This window comes from Lepidochelys olivacea (assembly GCF_965140295.1).
Source record: "Lepidochelys olivacea isolate rLepOli2 genome assembly, chromosome: 1".
NCBI classification, from domain to species: Eukaryota; Metazoa; Chordata; order Testudines; family Cheloniidae; genus Lepidochelys; species Lepidochelys olivacea.
In genome coordinates, this window is record NC_140411.1 from 168,410,520 (window position 1) to 168,429,587 (window position 19,068).

General features: G+C 39.7%; 1 protein-coding gene across 7 annotated transcripts in view; it reads left to right on the plus strand.

The window, feature by feature from the left end:
- TIAM1 (TIAM Rac1 associated GEF 1) overlaps positions 1-19,068 on the plus strand; it is a 276,930-nt gene that overhangs the window by 177,409 nt on the left and 80,453 nt on the right. For all 7 annotated transcript variants that reach the window (XM_084620561.1, XM_084620566.1, XM_084620563.1 and 4 more), the window contains 4 exons: positions 5,928-6,375; positions 10,442-10,614; positions 16,809-17,033; positions 18,192-18,377. In XM_084620561.1, the coding sequence (XP_084476687.1) occupies positions 5,928-6,375; positions 10,442-10,614; positions 16,809-17,033; positions 18,192-18,377 (1,032 nt within the window). The remainder of the gene's footprint in view (positions 1-5,927; positions 6,376-10,441; positions 10,615-16,808; positions 17,034-18,191; positions 18,378-19,068) is intronic.

Genomic DNA, 19,068 nt, shown 5'->3' on the forward strand with positions numbered 1-19,068 from the left:
ATTTATACGACATAAGCTTGATGCAGCTTGCTTTCCATTAGCTTTCAAGATTGTATTCCTCCCAGTGAGGGTGACTCACAGGGATACCTTCAAGTTTCTCTATTGCTGCTTTAAAACATTTTTTTCAAGTCTGAAAGGGATGAAATCCATAATTTACCTGCAGTTTCTGAAAGGTTTTGAGTCATTTCCTGGCAAACACATCTTCTAAAATGTTGATTGCTCGCCTGCCTCAAGTTCCTGGACAATGGATTTTTTATTAATGTGGAGGGCAGGATTATGCTACAATGGGGCTTGAGCAAAGCAACATGGGTGGCATATGATGATACACCTTAACGCTGGACAGAAGACTATCATTAGGTCATAAGGGCATCCTCTCAGTTTCATTGTGCACACATTCCATTTTAATATCTTTCTCTGGTGCTTGCCAAATTAATGCCTCTAACAAGTTATGTACAATTTTAGGGTACTGTGGAATGTTAATTGCTAATGGTTGTATTGCTAAACACAAAGAGGAGTAGAGACTGTGGACACTTCTAGTGGAAGCCTCTTCAAAGAATGAAACCCTCCAAGCACCAATGATTGGCTTGTGCCATTGAACTTGGTTCACTTGTAAAGGGTGATTCACATCCAAGTGAAGAAGGAATTGTTTAGGGATGTAACCCTCTGAAACATGAGGGTTTATATGTCTTCTGAACAAATCAAGGATTTTCAAGAAATGTGACCATGCTGTATGATCAAATCTATCTTTGGCATCTAATGAGTGTGCAGACACTACAATATCTAGTTTACTTGCTTGCTTGACATTGTATAATAGCGCTATCATACTCCCTGCTCCTAGCTTACTTCATGTGAAACCTTTGTATTTGTATGTATCAAATAATATATAATATTGTATTATATAACTAGATTGCTAATGTTTTCACTAAGTCTTGGTTTATCAGTGATTTGGTCTGTGTCTTTAACAAAGCAGTGATACTCTCACTTCATTATGCAGGACTCTTATGAAGGTTATTCTTCTTGTCTCTAGTAGGGAGTCTTCTTGCTGGTCTTCAGTCAGCATTGGTAACGACAGCTAAAGGTATTTGATCTAACTGTAGATTTTAAAAATCTGTAGTGAATCTATCTGGCTATGCACATCTTCTCCCTGCCCCTTAATAGACAACTCTATAGTCTGCTTAGCCTCTTCTAATTAAGTCTGGCGTTTAAAACCAGTGCATCCTCAGATGCGAATGTAAGGAAGTACTTCCGTTATCCTCTGCATCTACAGATGCATAGAAGTTCTGGTAAAAGCCTTGGAATGTTAGGTTAATAGCTATTGACTTGCTAAGCAGAGTACTATTTTTATTCTAGATGGCTGCACTGCTCCTGCTGGACTCTGTTGATTTCAGTTTATAGGCTAATAACTCTCCTGCCTTCTCCTCACACTCCAAATAGCAAAAATTTAGTCACAAGGGCAAACTCATCTATGTCTGTATTTGTTCGGTTCATATTCTATTCTGGTTCTGAGATTTAAGACATGAACATTCGTTCTGCTGAGCTCCTTGATTTCTCTGCCTTCAAGGAGATAGCTTGCTCTCTTTCTCTGAGACAAAGCAGATGTTCTTCCCCGGGTCTGTAGGTAGGCAAATAAAAGTGGAGAGGCGGTGGGATGGCAATACAGATTTTGGCCCGAGACTTCCAATGAACTTCCTGCATGTGGTTCCCCTGGGACTCTGCCTGGTTGCAGGTCTGCATCTGCTTAGAGGGAACTAGTTGCAGGACTGGGAGCTTAAATTGGGGATTTCCCTGGCAAAGAGTAAACTATCAGGTGCCATTCCTGCATTTTAGAAGGTTTTAGACAAGGATTTTAGTCAGAACCTAAACAAACTCCAAGAGAAACAAAAAGAAGCCCTATAGTGGTATTTGTGTGGAGCTCTAGAATAAATTTGCCAGTGGCAAATTATACTCTGTTAAAACAGCAAAAAACCATAGGCTCCAAAAGCACATGCATGGTTGTCATCAGACACCTCCTACCTTCGGTAATGTGGTCAACACTTTGCTGGATTAGGTCCTAAGTGTAGTGGTGGTTTGTTGTTTTTGTTGTTTGTTTGTTTTTTCAGTTACAAAGAATGTAGTCATGAGCTAGAGACATGAATTCCAGAGAGAACATAAAATCCCTATACAGTGTATGTAGTAACCTGTCAATTCCAAATCAGTTCACTGGTAATTCCTTTTACCAAGGAATGAAATGTGCTTCTTTGCCTTAAGTGCTAACCTGTGATCTTAGAATGCCTTCCTGTCCTTTCCTGTAACAGATCCAGAACTCTGACAGTCTCCCTTTAAGAGGACATTAGTGTCACCATAATCCTGGGTGTTAGGGTGGTGTTTGAGCAATTGTGAAATAAATGTGAGTATTCTTTAATAGAAGCATACAGTACTGTCCTTATATCTGTGTCATGCACAGCAGTCACCAGGTTCTTGGCCAAAATTTGAAAAATGGGTGCCTAAAGTTATATTAGCTCTATTAGATGATCTGATCAGTTGGAGCCATGGGTGCTAACCACCTTTGATAATCAAGCCTAACTTAAAAAATCACTTGAGTTTTTAAGCATATTCTAATATTAGGAAAATGTAGTTAATTGTTTGATTCAAGTACTGGTTTAATAGACATTTAGATTTCTAGTAATATTTTTATTCATGCTATGTAGTATGTATAAAGTTAATTCTAAATGTATTGCTTCTCTAATTTTTATTTAAGACATACAAAATAGTGTGTGTTTGTTTTTAAATGAAGTGTCACTAAAACAGTTAGTTAGTTTGGTGCCTAACTTTAATCACCCAAGTTTGACAATTTTTCTATTATTCCTTAATCAAAACCCATCTGTCCTCCACTTGATTCAGCAAACAACACATTCAATCTCTGACTCTCTCCCTTCCCCCCTCCGAAAATGCATAATGACCTTCCGTGACTTTCTGACTTTCTGCTGAACTCTTTAATTGAGACTCTATTAGTGTGGGGATTATAACATTTCAAGGTGTCATTAGAAAATTTCATGTGACACAATCAAACTGATTATAACCCTCTGATGGGAACCAGCAGACAGTACAGTATAAGGCCTGAAGGCAAAAAATCTGTCTGATGAATGCTCTTAACCTTACTGACCTATAGACCAATTGTCTTATACTGCAGACCGTTTAAGATACTCGTCTCGCTAAATGTGACATTGTAATGTCTAAAGGCGAACAGTACTGGATGAATATCAACTGGCAACAAGTTTTGATCTATTCTCCCTTTTAGGTATTCGGATTCTAAACCCCTTCAGGGCCAGAATCTCAAGGCTAGTCTACACTAAGTACACGACACTAAATACACGACGCTGTGTGCCGGAGGGAGAGAGCTCTCCTGTCGACATTATAAATCTATCTCCATGAGAGGTGGTAGCTATGTCGGCGGGAGAAGCACTCCCAGCAACATAGTAGCTATCCACACCGGTGCTTAGGTCGATGTAAATTACGTCGCTCATGGGGGTGGTTTATTTATACCCCTGAGCAATGTATGTTATACCAAAGTAAGTGGTAGTGTAGACCTCAGTTTTTTAGAGGATCTTGGGGTGTTGGTGAGGAGATATTGAGGACAGGCTAGAATCCTAAAATCATTGAGTTGAAAGGAAGCTTTTTGAACCATCTAGTCTATTCCATAGATCACCACAAGGTTATAATGATTGTTGTACAATACTCTTGAGTGTAGATAATATATTTATGCTGAGCTTCTCATCTTGTCAGTGTTTTACAAACTTCAGATAACTGGTACAACATTCCTGAGAGACATGTGGTATTATCCCCATTTACAGATGTGGGAACCAAGGCTCAGCCTTAATGTGACTTGCTCAATGACACACAGTGAATCTGTGTCAGAGCTAAGATTAGAACTCTAGAGTTCCTGGGTTTCACTTCTGTGCTTAGACCACTACGATTATGCCTCTTTTTGAGAGAACTCTAATGGTCTGGTAAACAGCATATCAAGCACAATTTTTATAAACGTTGACAAGAGGGCAAATCCCATTTCCATTAATCCCCTGCTTTGATGGGTCTGTTTTAGTGACACATCATTTAAAAACAAACACACACTATTTTGTATGTTTTAAATAAAAATTAGAGAAGCAATGCATTTAGAATTAACTTTATACATACTACATAGCATGAATAAAAATATTACTAGAAATCTAAATGTCTATTAAATCAGTACTTGACTCAAACAATTAACTACATTTTCCTAATATTAGAATATGCTTAAAAACTCAAGTGATTTTTTTTAACTTGTGCTACACAACGGTCAATGTCAAGTTAGAAATTAGTTACTTATAGGAGTCACATACTTCTCAAAAAAAAAAATCTAACCACGTGCAAAAGGTATTCATTGTTCCTTTTATAAATCTCCTGATTTGTATCCATTAAGATACCTTCAGCCTGATTCAGCACAGAGGTGTTCTAGTTTTATACTAGTTTAAAGTCCACTGAGAGAGTTGGAATTGCATGGATGTGAAACTGGTGGAAATGCTGTGACTATCTCCCACACGTGCGATGTCTGACACAGAGAATTTTAGAATTTAGATTAATAATTTGTATTTTCCCTGCACCTTTCTGCATTTTGAGATGAGATGAGAAAATCAGTCTGTGACAGTCGATTGTAAATGGGTGGTTTCTCAGCAGCACTAACTCAGATGTTTCTCTAAGCATCCCCTTATTCTCTGTGTTGCAAGGAACTGGGGAGATTGATGGTTTCCGAACAGGTGTATGGAACAGCAGTAAATAAGATCCTGACCCTGAAAGCTGCTCTGTGCAGGAGGATCTCTGCACCCACATGGAGTCCGATTTAAGTCAGTGGAGCGCTGTGTGGATGAAAGGGTACAACAGTCTAGAGCAGCTTGCAGGATTGGGGTCTAAGAAGTTACTTTATTAATGAATGTATTGAAATCAAAACTGACTGGAAGAACTGGATTTACTGAATGGGCGAGGAAGTAGTTATTCTTCTAAACAGTGCACATAGACAGACTCACAAGTCTCTGCTGATGTGCAGCAGTTATAAAGAACGAGTCCTTCCATTATAAGTTAACTTCTCATCAGCCAATCAGCGTTCAGAATTCCTCAACATTCTGACACCCTCTAGGCCCTCATACTGTTCTCATGCTATGCCAGGAGCATGCAGGGAGCAGCTGCTGCTCTGGGCACTTACGTTGCTAAGACCATCTTCTTGGGTAGCTCTCATATCAGTAGGAAATCCTTATTGGCTCATTAGATGGAAAAGTTAGTTTTCTTTCCAGTTAAATGTTCCTCCTAAGGTCTTCTCCTCTTCTAAGGAATGAGATATGAAGCTGCCCAACATACTTTCTGGGAGTAGTAAGAGTGGGAATGCCACAATTTTTAATACATATCCACCTATGGGAAATGTACATCTTCAGTTATATAAATGTCAAGTGGCAATCATAGGATGCCTAAGACATAGTCTCAGTTATAGGTGTGAATATACAATATTAGTGTTTTCCTCTCTGAACCTTATGGGTGATGACTACTTCCCCAGACACTGTCATTGCTTTTGCTGTCACATGCTTTCTTTCCTGAAAACCTCTTACCACCATTAACTTAGTCTAGGGTAAACAATTTAAGTCGTTTCCCCTCTCCCCCGCAACTTACTCTGGTGGTGGGGCACATTCTAAAACTGTTTGGTCTTTCCTAAATTGTTGCTGGAAGCCCTACTAGAATACCTATTCTTCTAGCCACTTGTCTTCATAAGGCAAATTTAAGGAAGCTCCAATATCAAGCAAAGTAGGACTGTGAAGAAATTTGATACAATCAGGAAAACTTCAGGCTCTTTTAGCCTGTTCAGAGTGCCAGGGTAGGATGATATATCAGCTACCTTCATACGATGTTGTTTCCTTTCTTTTAATCAGGATGTGAATGCAGGTGAAGGGAGTGAATTTGCTGACAGTGGGATCGAGGGCGCAACCACCGATACAGACCTCCTCTCCAGACGTTCAAATGCTACAAACTCTAGCTATTCTCCAACGACTAGTCGAGCTTTCATTGGCAGTGACAGCGGCAGCAGCTCCACAGGAGATGGGCTCCGTCAGGGAGTGTATGAGAACTTCCGAAGGGAGCTGGAAATGAGCACCACCAACAGCGAGAACTTGGAAGAGGCTGCTTCAACCCTGAGTGATGAGCAAAGCAGTGGTACCTTGAGTTCTCCAGGGCAGTCTGACATCCTCCTTACAGCTGGCCAGGGCACTGTACGGAAAGCTGGGGCTCTTGCAGTGAAAAATTTTCTGGTGCACAAAAAGAATAAGAAAGTGGAGTCAGCTACACGCAGGAAATGGAAACACTATTGGGTTTCCTTAAAAGGTATATCAGATTTTCATTATTCATTTAAATAGGCATCAAAGGGTCATAGAGGATGTAAATTAGCACAGAATTTGGCCTATAGCATCAAAATCTAGAGGCTTTGATCTGATTTAATTTTTAAATGTTTTTATCAACATGCAAAGTTCAGCTCTGATCCCTCAGTGAGCACCACTTGGGCACACCTCTGTGCCCAGATACAGCTAACTGCAAAATTGGGGCCTTAAGGTGTAATTCTTTGTGTTTTCTATCCAAAACAAGTACCTGAATGCTGACTTTTTGTTTTTAAACTACTTATTTATTTATTTATGTGGAATTAACAGGGTTACAAATCCTTGCCATGTAACTATCGGAATCAAAACAATAATCATTACAACAGTGAGCTCTTGTTTAAAGAGACATTATACAGGAATATAAACATCAGATCTCTATTTAACGGGGTGCTCCCATATTGCAAAGTGAGCATCATTACAACACGTAAGAAATGTCTTTCTTTAAATGTCTTTATTGTCTTAATGTCTTTATTAAATTGAGTGAAATCTTTGATTACACATTTAATAGATGAGGCCCGTCTACCAAATGGCAATATGAGTGTTTCTTTTATGCTTGTTTAAAAAAGAAATTATGAAACAAAAATCTATGCCAGTAGCCCTCTTACCAAAAGCCACTGGAAAAAATTGTAAAATTAGTAGGGAAGTATCAGAGAATGTTTCTGATTTTCTTTGGGGATTTTTTTAATGGCCACTCCCTCACTCACAATTGTGGTATGTGCTTTTGTCAAAATCAAGTTGCTGTGCTGCTTCTAAGGCAGAGTCTGTACTGTGCTTAAAATCATGCTAGCAACCCTTGGATCTAGCGTGGCTTCCCCGACCAGCGTGCTTTTTCTCTGAAAAGCATGTTTATAAAAGTGTTATAAACTAAATCCCTGTCTGCTGTGATCATGGAGTTGGTGCTAGAACTGAGCTAGTACCCACCGTGTGACAGCTGTCAGTCAGTGGTAAGCTCTTTGGCGGCAAGGACTGTGTCTTCGTATATGTTTGTATAGTGCCTAGCACAATGGGGTGCTGATCCTGATGGAGGGTTCTGCATGCTGTAAGAATATAAATAACTGTAGTACAATTTTAGCTCATAGTACGGACAAGGCCTTGAATAGTATGAACAGGAACAGCAGGTGTGGCCTAGTGGATGGGGCACTGGACTGGGATTCAGAAGACCTTGGTTCTATTTGTGGTTCAGACACCTGCTTTGTGACCTTTGGAAAGACCTCTGTGAGTCTTTTTCTCCTACTACCATTTCTCTGTCCTGACCAGTCTGTAAGCTCTTCGGGGCCAGGGCTCTGTCTCACTGTGTGTTTGTACAGCACTTAGTACTATGGGGTGGTGATCTCGGGTGGGGCCTTTAGGTACTACTATAATACAAATAAATAATAACAATAATAAAGAAACGGGCATACTAGGTTAAAATTGGATCTGTAAAGTAGCCTTCTGGGAATCTCTGCGCAATCATCTTAAACAGCCAAGTGGAGAAACCAAGCTCATATTTGGACTCAGTCATCCATTTCCCAGCTCTGTAAGAGCCTGTGTACACTACGAGTAGAATTGTCAGGGGACTGGTAACAACACAGCTCTATTTCATAATGTAGGTAGGACTACCAAAGGTTTTTGCATGGCCAAGTCTTGTGTACAAAATGGAACCATGTTTTAACCAGGTCAAGGGGAAAACCATGTTGTAACTAGGTTCCCTGACTAGTTTTGCTTTTTTTATGTTGACTGGCCCTTAGAGACTAGCCATTGGAAAGGTACCTGCTGAGCTCCAGAGATGAAGAATAGGTTCTGACTCCACAACTCTTGCCAGGTGGCATGTTCCAATGTTTGTAGCAGCAGTTTAAAAACAAATTGTGAGTGCCAGCCCTTCATTGCAATTGTTACGTAGGTTAGGGAAATAAAAGAAGAGAAATTCCATGGCTGAGGGAGCGGAGAGAACCCCTAATCTCCTTCTAGCTGAGGCAGTGTGACAGGAAAGGCTGGCTGTGAAGAATTGTTAAACAAAGAGCCATCTGGGAGGGGGAAAAAGGGGAAGGATGAGCATAAAGGCAATATTACTTTAAAGTGCTTTGACTCAAGTCAAATGTTTGTGTCTTAGATTGGTGTGGCTTAATAATGTAGCATTTAAACTAAGCTTTGTAGTTAACAGCTGCTAGTGTTTGGCTGCAAATAGTTTTCTGCAGTGTTGGGTTAAGGGGGTAACCATGCATCAGTTTTCACCGTGCATCAGTTTTCATTCTGACCACTTTTCAACAGAAAAGACTAGAGATTTCATTATTAAATTAAAATGTTTACATAATATTGAATAGTAGCAGAAATTGCAGAAATCCTGGAGTTACAGACTAACTATATTTTGCCTGAAAATTGTAAAGATTTTTTGCATGAAGCCTGTAAGTTATAGTCTGTCTTCACCTAAAATGCACAGGGTTTTTTTCCTCCATGTTGATAACACATTGATCAATAGCTAAAACATTGCAGGGGAACAAGGTGTTTTTGTTTTTGTTCATTAATTTTTTTTCAGTGGGGATAACTCAGTCCAATCTATTTTTTCACTTATTCATTAAAAAAACCTTGATCCCTGCCTTCAAGGAAACATAGTAACTAGTAGTTGCAAGCCAGTTTAAGCAGGGCAATGGTTTCCCTGATGGCCTGTCTACTCTATAAGGCTAACTGTGCCATATCACAGTAGTCTGGCAGTCTGAGGGGAGTCCACCTTCTGACACTGGGGTTTTTAATTTTTGTCACACTGATAGGGCAACATGGTTACAGAGCCACCTTAGAGAATTGTGTTCACAGCTTCCATCTCTACCTGTATTTTTCCATCCATGGTACAGACAAAAAAACCCAACAACAACAATAATAACCCAAACGATGTTAGAATATGGACATCCCACAGCATGCCCTGGGTGCACTATCGGGGCAGTGCACTATCGGGGCTGAGCAGGCAGGGTAGAGAGGCACCCTCGCTGGCAATCTCAGCAGTGAAGCCAAGAGTTGAATGGTGAATGAAGTATCCTCTCATACCCTTTGGCTTGTGACGTATTGCTTCTGTGAATAATCCACATCTCCAAGGCTGTTGTCCAGCACCTTCACATTTGAGGGTGGAAGAAGAAAGAGTATGTTGATGGAATGATCTCTCTTAGCAATGGTCTAAGCGTATCCTTTAGTGTCACTGTAGTTTATGGGTAGCTATATTCACTAAATTCATTCTATGGTATTGCTGGCTTTTGATGATGCGAGGAGTCAGGTCCAACTGATGTAGCGCAAGGCCTATCCACATGCAAAATCCTGCTTCCACCATCTCTTTCCTCCAAAAAGGCTCATACACACCAACCTTACTCATGAGCAGGTTTGCATTGGCTCTTTTTCTGAATCCTGCCATTCTTTTTTCTCAAGCTGGTTGCTTGGTGGGTGGAGAGAGGAGCATGTCCCAGCTTAGCTTTCCTGGGACAATGCTTGTCAGTTCACAGGCCACTGCTGTGCCTGACAGAAGCTCTTCATTGTCCTGAATGAAGGCAGAAATGAGGGCAGGTTCTGGAAAGAGAAATAGGACATAAAATTAAATGGTGAATACAGTGTTTTTAAAGAAACAAAAAAAGGCATGTGAGAGTTTGTACCAAAGGTGCTAACACTATTGCAATAAAGTATGGTTGGAAGCAAATATAGGTAGAAAGGCACTTTTAAGCATTTCACCCATGTTTCCAAATGCAGAGCAGTACATTGTCAGTAGGTGGGAAAGAGATTTACCTTTAAGACTGACATCAGTGTTACTTGGAACTGGATGGTACGTACTGAAAAACTTCCTTCTGATGTCTCCTACCAGACCAATAGATTTTAAGTAGTCAGTATGGAAGATCCATAAAAAGGCATTGCTATAGCTGCCCAAGTATATATTGATTTAATTTTCATTTTTGGAGGACTCAGAGTATTAGTGCTACATTCTTTTGCAACAAAGCGTTGAATAGATGTGGTTTTATGGTATTTAAATGTGCTGCTTGCTAATGTCTTTCTCGTGTTTTTCCTAGGATGTACATTATTCTTCTATGAGAGTGATGGCAGATCTGGAATAGACCACAACAGTATCCCAAAGCACGCTGTCTGGGTGGAAAACAGTATCGTGCAAGCAGTGCCCGAGCACCCAAAGAAAGACTTTGTTTTCTGCCTCAGTAATTCCCTTGGGGATGCATTTCTCTTTCAGGTTCGTTCTGTTCTTGGGTTACACAGAATTGTTCTTTTTAACTTTTTTGTTCATCTTGCAGACCAGGGTGAAATTCTGATCCCATTGAAATCCATGGCAAAATTCCCCTGGACTTCAGTGGGGTCAGGACTTCACTCTAGGCGAGTAGAAAGGCTGGAGTTCCTGCTCAGTAGCATTCATTCATTATGTAGAGAAAACAACCCTGAGGCGGCTTGACATCAAATTCAGGTCCCTTGTGCACTCCCAAGTCTACTATTTTATAACACGCTGTGCTCTCTGCTTGTGTAGATAAGTTTAAAGTCAACTGGTAACATGTTAGCAAATGGTTTTGCAACCCTATGAAAACCAGAACTTTATTAGTTCTATTTATTTAGTTTATTAGTTCTAACAATTTAGTGCTGTGGTTATAACACGGTTTGCTCCCACCTCCACATGCAAGACCAAGCTACAGTATATAGTGCCCTAGAAGGCTAAAACCATAGGTGTAGTTTGACTTCCGTATTTGGGAGGGCAGCTCCAGTCAGGCCACTGGGGCCACGCGTTTGGGAGGGCGGGGTGAGTGGCAAATTCTGTACCTGCCTCAGGCTTGCGTTTTGGGGGGCAACACCCAACTGAACTCCCCAAACTATGCCCATGGCTAAAACACAATCTCCCGTCACAGTAGATATGCAATTGAAGATGGGACCTTACAGAAAGATCTGAGAAATTTACATGAGCATGAGTTGTGTGAATTAGCAGGAAATATTTGGAGGTCCACAGGTTCTTTTCATTACAGTTCACAGTGTGGAATCCCACACCACTCACAACAGACTCGGCTGAACATTTCACTTTCCTAGCTCCGTGCATACCATGTTTCTAAATGTCTTGCAGATTTTGGATGTTAAAATCAGATACTTTTCTGCTTTATTAACAGTTTATAGTTTATTAGCCGTTTAAAGAAAACCTAAAACTATACAAAGGCCAGTTGCTGATCTAATTTAAAAAATAGCTCTACCTTTCAACTGACTTTGTTACTCTGATTGGTTTTTAGGGGTCCAATCCAGCATTCCTTTCACACCAAAAACTCCTGTTAGCTACGATCTGACATTCTTTTTTTTACCAAATGGAATGGCCATCCTGCATTCAGCAGTCATTTCCCAGCTACACTCTTGTCACTTTATAAGTCTAGCTTTTTGTTGCAGATTTTCTCATTCAGTGAATTTTTTTTTGTCTAGTGACAATTTGGGAATGTAAATCCTTAATATTTGATTTTCTTCGCTGATTTCTCTCCCCCTCCCTAATGCTTTCTCTTAGGAGGTGTTTTTTGTCATCTTGGCGTGCTTCCATCCAGGGGGCAAATACAGTAGTATGTAGCCTCAGCATGAATTAAATAAGCTGTGAAGCACCACCACCATCAGATCTATTTACATAAGTATAAAATCTTTCATTTGCATTTCTTTTGGAAAACCTTCCTTCTTGTAAAATTAATACCAGTAGAGGCTAAATACAGAAAAGGTCACATTCAATACATGTCTTTTGTGGCAACTCAAGGCCTTATTCGTTAAAAGCTCTGGGTCATAATGTCATAACTAGATTTTCAAGTAACTTTATATGGGAAAGAGCAAAAGTGAACCTTTTCAAAGTAAATTATTGTTTTCTTGTGACTTATGACCCCCCCCCCTTTTTTTTTTTTGGTCTCCAACATAATGGAATCCATGTAACTCTAAAGGAGCAGAATTAGAAGAAAATGCAGTGGTGGATTTGGGGAAAGGGAAGGGGAATCAGCCATAATTGTGGAAATAATTTGTAAGTTATTGACACCCTAGGGCTTAATCTGATGGACACAGAATTGCTGGAGCATGTACATTGCTGTTCAACAGTGTTTCTTAGCTACTAATAACACGCACACATAGATTCATACAACACAAAATGTTATATTACTTAGTTTAAAAAAAATACTAGGGAACTGTAGTAGATTATTTCTATCCAATGGAGACTGTAGGCTTAGAGAAAACATAAAGCCACTGTTTAATATTATACCTTTTGTAACAACCTTTCTCACTGCATTGTGTCCAGAGACATCAGACATCTCCTACATTATAATTCCCTGTTCAGTCAGTTCCTATCATGCCTACACAAATCCATTACATGTGGATGTCGCATGCATTCACCAGAAGTTCAGTGCATCTTGCAACACCACATATATTTGAGATACATGCAGCTTGTTTACAAGGTTTTTCCTTTCCACTGGAGGCAGAGCAATCCTCTTGGCCTGTGTGCTTACTAGCCCGTTCTGTATCCAAAAAACGAGTTAAAGTGCTTAACAAAAAACAGCCCCTCCCCCAAAAAAACAAAACAAAAAAACCCCAAACAAGAAATGAATCTGACATTAAAATACTATTTTAAAAGAGAAATAGGACACTTTACAATTATTATTGAACTGTAGATTACCATATAGTTGATCACACAATAAAACATACTTTCTTATTTTAATGATTTTCCTCCATCATCTGTACAAAGAATGGTTTTATACAATAAGGGCTAGCTTCTGCCATCCTGACTCTCAATTAGCAGTCTTTACTCCACAAACAGTTTGATTATTTCAGTAGCATTGTTCGCCAAATTAGGCTCTACTCATCACCAGGATTGGTGGCAGATTCTAGTGAATTCCTAAGGGAATAAGAGCTGAGTAGATTGCTGTGAGCTTGTTTAGATTTAACATGGAAATGCAATACAATTTCTATGGTATCAATAGAGGACGAAGAAAGAGGTATAACGTTAATTCTCTCAATATGGGCCTGATCCAGCTTCTGGGAACTCGGGAAATCAACCCTGTTCCGGAAAGTATGTAAGCATATGCTTAATCTTAAACACACCTTTGAGTCCCATAGAAGTAAAGGGGGATTCAGAATATACTTAATTGCTTTCCTGAACTGGGCCTCCTTGGGAATCTTTTCATTGATATTGATGAAAATTGGATAAGGTCCTTAGCAAATAATGATAACCTCTGGTGGATTAGGAAGAGGAAGTCTTCCTCTTCCTCATTGCTAGTGGCTCAAGAAAACAGATGGTGGTGATATTTATGGATAAGTAGGCTTAATTAGAACAAGGTTGTATGCTATTCACAGGTCCTTTAGCCACAAGACAAATACTCATTTGATTACTGTTAAAGGTTGACATGCAAATGAAGTCTATTGAGTCTCTTACAACATATAGTTGACTATAAAACTTTGTTTTACAATATGCTGTAAATTAGTGAGGGCTTAGTAAGGGGGTTAGGGTGATTTACGTTTTATTTTGTAAGGATGAAAAAGGAGTACTTGAAATATCTTCTTTAGCTATAAAAAAAAAATCTCAAATTAGAATGCTGGACTTCCATGAAACAGCACCCCTGTCACATACACTTGTCCAGCATTCCCCCCACACCTCCAACTACCCCCAGATATGCACACTTTGAGAGAGGCAAGTGCAAGGGATCAGCAGGGTGTGTATAAAAGTTATGTGAATTAAGAAGGGTTTAACAATACAGATTGGATTCAAAGGTGGGTATAGTTAGTTTCATGTTCCTGAAGGTGAGTTTAGCTTTCCAAAGTCTGGGAAATGCTGCAATTTTAGCTGCCGACATGAGAGGGGAAAACAAGGATTTTAAATAGCTCTCATCACCATAATATCTGAGTGTTTCACATACAGTAATAAATTTATCCCTGCAACACCTTGTGAGGTGGGGAAATATTATCTCCACTATTCACATGAGGAATTGAGGCAAAGAGTGACTAAGGGCCTGATTCAGAGCCCAAGGAAATCAGTGGGAGCCTTTGGTTAGGCCTTAAGTGACTTGTCCAAGGTCACGCAGAAAGTCCGTGGCAGAACTGGGAACTGAACCCAACTCCCCTGAGTACCAGTCCAGTGCCTTAAGTCAAGATAATTCTTCTTCATGACCTCTTTAGGTTGACATTCCTCCAGATATGTTTGCAGTGTTGTTATAGCCACGTTGATCCAAGGATATGAGAGACACAAAGTGGATGAGGTAATATTTTTTTATTGGACCAACTTCTGTTGGTGGAAGAGACAGAGACTTCACCACGCCGGAAAAATAGATTGCATCATGGAATGGGCCACCCAAATGCCCTGGAAGAATACAGGGGAGAAACCCTTTCCCCCAACTAACCCCACATCCCTAGTTTTCCCCTACCACCCCACACTGGAACCCATATGGGGTATCATCAAACAATTATAACCCATACTTGATGGGGACCAGACCCTGAAAAATATTTCCTGAACCCCCTCTTCTGGCCTTCAAACAAACCCTACCCTCACTAAGCTCAACATCAGAAGCAAACTCCCCACAGAACAGGACACAACAATTCAAAGTGGTACCAGACCTGCCAGAACAACAGACATCTCTCTACTGTTGTGGTGATCAGTAGCTCCAACACACCTTTCAAGATCCTTGGCTACACATGCCTATCACAACATGTGGTGTACCTCATGCAGTGCATCAAATGCTCCAATAACAACTATGTGGGTGAGATCAGACCATCACTATGCTCTCAAATGACAGAAAAATGACAGAAGACAAAAAACACTTTTCGCAAAGCAATCATTCCATGTCTGACCTCTCAGTTATTATCCTCAAAGGAAACGTGTGCAACACCTTCAAAAGACAAGCCTGGGAACTTAAATTCTTAACTCTGCTGGACACTAAAAACTGTGGACTTAACAGAGACACTGGTTTCATGACTCACTACAACAATTTGTAACACACCCTACTAACCCTTAATTGCCCACTTCATTTTAAGTGGTCTCCTACAGCCTGTGTGAACCCCTTGTGCTTAATGATCTGTCCAACCTCATATTTAGCTCAGGCACTCTGGTTATGTTCTCCAGACCTGAAGCTCAAAAGCTTGTCCCTTCCACTAAGAGATGCTGGTTCAATAAAAAGATATTGCCTCACCTACCTTGTCTCTTTGATCCCTCCAAGTAGGGGAAAATATATGGTGACATATTTTCCAGATTAGAATAGTAGCAAGTCCAATGAAACATGCATTCTGATCAATAGAAAGAAAATGGACCAGAAAAAAATAAGCAAGAGGGGAAGTATGTGCATGTAAACTGGACCTCTCTAGCTTTTATTGTTTGTGTGAGAAACTTACATTTCTAATGATTTATCATAATACTTTGTAATAAAACCAACAGAAAACTGAAAAGAGAGAATAGGGAGAGGAAATTTGGTCATCTATTAACAAAAGAACACTGGTACCATGTAACATTTTATTTTCAGGTTGCTGGCATCTTAAGTCTCCGTTACAATGCCATCATGGTGCAACAGGGCTGACTGAGAATCAAGCTCACAAGCCTTTTGTTTTTGAAAGGTTTATTTACTTTCATTTTTACAGTTGAAGGAATTTTTAGTGATGACATAGGCAGACAGGCGCTATCTTAGGGTTTTATACTGCTGCCCATCACTGCAGTACCTTGAGTGAGTCTTTTCCCAGCCACCTGTTAGTATTATTATAAGAAGGGCAAATTGTTCAATGGTTAAGGCACAGGATTGGTGTTATGGAGATCTTTTAATATTTCCAGCTCTTTCATTACTCGCTCTTTGATATAGTATGATAACTACTATCTGTCCTCATTCCTCTCTGTAATATACTGATAATAGTACTTACCTACTTCCCGGGGTGTTTGTGAGGATTGAATCTATTAATAACTATAAAATGCTTTGAGATCTTCATTTCGAAGTAGTTATACTTTGCTCTTGTATTACACTATAAGCTGATACTATGGCCACGTATTATTTCATTGATTTATTATTAATTGTTGCATGCCAACCATGTGCTCCACGCTGTTAGGACAGACATGTTGTCTGCCTCAAGGAATTTGCAGTCTAAAAAAATTTCATTTAATGCTAAAAAATTATTGTAGCATTACAAAAGCCAAGGAAGGTAATTTTTAAGCACTTGCTAGCAAATATGCTACAGCTGGTAGGCATAGATAGATGTGTAATTCTGAATACCGAAGGCAGGGTGCTGAGTTAAAAATGGCCTGTTTCACATGCAGTATAGAATGACAGTTTTTTATTTCTTCTGTTATAAGTGGATTTAAGGCTTTGTTTCCTGAGATCAAGGGAAGAAGAATCTCCTGAGAATTGCATTTGTTAATCTCTAATCAATTTTAAGAGAATCCTGACTTTTTTTTCCCTTCTGTCTCTTCAGACCTCTAGCCAGACCGAACTAGAGAATTGGATCACTGCAATCCATTCTGCTTGTGCAACAGCGGTAGCAAGACAACATCACAAAGAGGACACAGTCAAACTGTTGAAAACTGAAATAAAAAAGCTGGAACAGAAGATCGATATGGATGAGAAAATGAAGAAAATGGGTGAAATGCAGCTGTCCTCGGTCACGGACTCCAAGAAGAAGAAGACCATACTTGATCAGGTAATCTTGCTTGTATATCTGAAACAGATTAATATAAAATATCTTAGAGACTTGTAAATGCTGCTGCTGTTAGTCTTAAATATTGAACAAATTGATTTTTCTGTACTTAGCCTATCTAAGTATGGAACTCAGAAACTGGCTCAATTCTCTGTTTTCTCTTATCAGCTTTATAGCTAGCATTGCCATCATGACTCCTCTGTTGCTTGTACTTCCAACTTAAAGTGGACAGTTTAGCTGCATTTGAGAAACAGAAATCCTAGAGCAGATGTCTCTCCTGCTGTCACAATGGCACCTTATTTTAGGAAACAAACATATGGACCCTGCTTCATTAGACAGCAGCACTCTTAACCCAGGCTGCCAAATGTGTTTGGAATTCTACCCATAGAAGGAGGGGGCTTTTGGGTCTTTAATGTGCTGAGTTAAGGAGATTTCCCTCCCTGCAAAAACCTTTGAGAAGAGGTGAGAGGAGGGAGGGGATGCTTATCTTGCTGTTCAAATGGTTCTTTTCAAAGGCTTTAAATCCACAACCAGAGGACAGATCAGTTTTTCTGTCCCTTTATCTTCCTGGCTTTTTAGCACTCTGAAAATATTTTGTACCAGCGATTTGAATTACTTAAATGAGTCCTGACATAGGCTGATTATAGGGCTCTTCCACTGATAAGATTAATTATCTCCAGTGTACCTCACTTCTTTTTCAAATACAACACCAAGCTTCATTGATTTTTAAACTACTACTGATGATGATGAAGAGCCAGGACTCTGTTTGTGGAATCTTATTGGGTTTTTTGGTCTTCTCATATCTATTGTCCTTGATGTATAAAAACTGCCTCTTAGGAGCTATTCAGAAGAGAATCCTGGGAAACAAAGGAAATGAAAAATGGAATTTTAATACTGTTAATTAGCACCGAATCAAAGTAGCAGTTGCCTTGGGAGAAGATTTCTACCATGGACACAAAAATATTTGTTAAATTAAAAAATCAGTTAAATTAATTTTAAAACTTTGAATCATTTTTGTTTCTTTTCCCTCCTTTGAAATGCAATCAATATTGATAGAAAATTTAATTTAATGTGATTTTCCAATATTATTTTTTTAAAAAAATATTTACTACTGTGCTCTTTTTCTCTTCCCTACCACTCCCCAATCCACACTTTTTACAGATCTTTGTTTGGGAACAGAACCTTGAACAGTTCCAAATGGACCTATTTCGGTATCGTTGTTATTTAGCTAGCCTCCAAGGAGGGGAGCTGCCAAACCCAAAAAGGCTACTTGCTTTCGCAAGTCGTCCAACTAAAGTTGCAATGGGCCGTCTTGGAATCTTTTCAGTATCTTCTTTTCATGCACTGGTGAGTTTCAATGGAAGCCAGAGGTCAGCACTGCTAAACTATAAATCGCTTGGTGGTTTCACAGAGAGATTAAATTAACAAAAGCTGGTATTGATGTCTGTGGGGTAAATTCTTACTTCAACATGCAGGGATTTCTGCATCTTGGGATGGGTACATATCTTTGATCTAATTTAAAAATGGATACTCGGAAATGATTGTCTTGAAGGAAATTTGGTATCAAGTCTGTTCTTTTTAACAGTAGGAGAACCACACCTTTTATACATGTTTAATATTCATGCCAGATATACATTATACATATTGTCATTATAAACACACTGCTCACTGTTGTTACCAAAACCATAATGGGGCCCAAGAACTTCCTGTAACCCTTCTGCCTGTCAGAGCTGGCAGCAACAAGGGCCGGGTTCAATATCTAGGGGATCCATTCCAATAACACAATGCAAACCGGCTCGAGCTCCCACCCAGTGACCTGGGACAAATATATACCACCCCCGCTGGGCGCCTCCAAGAGGCAATACTTCCCCTCTCGCAAGCACATAGTCTGAGTGTAGCAAAAGCCTTTTAATAACAGAGAGAAACAATGTGGCATTATGTTGGGGAAACACCACCAACAGGATTCATAACACAACCCATGAGCAAAAAAAACCCACCCCAAGCAAATTGGGGCATGCCCTTTTCCCTTTGGTTCTTG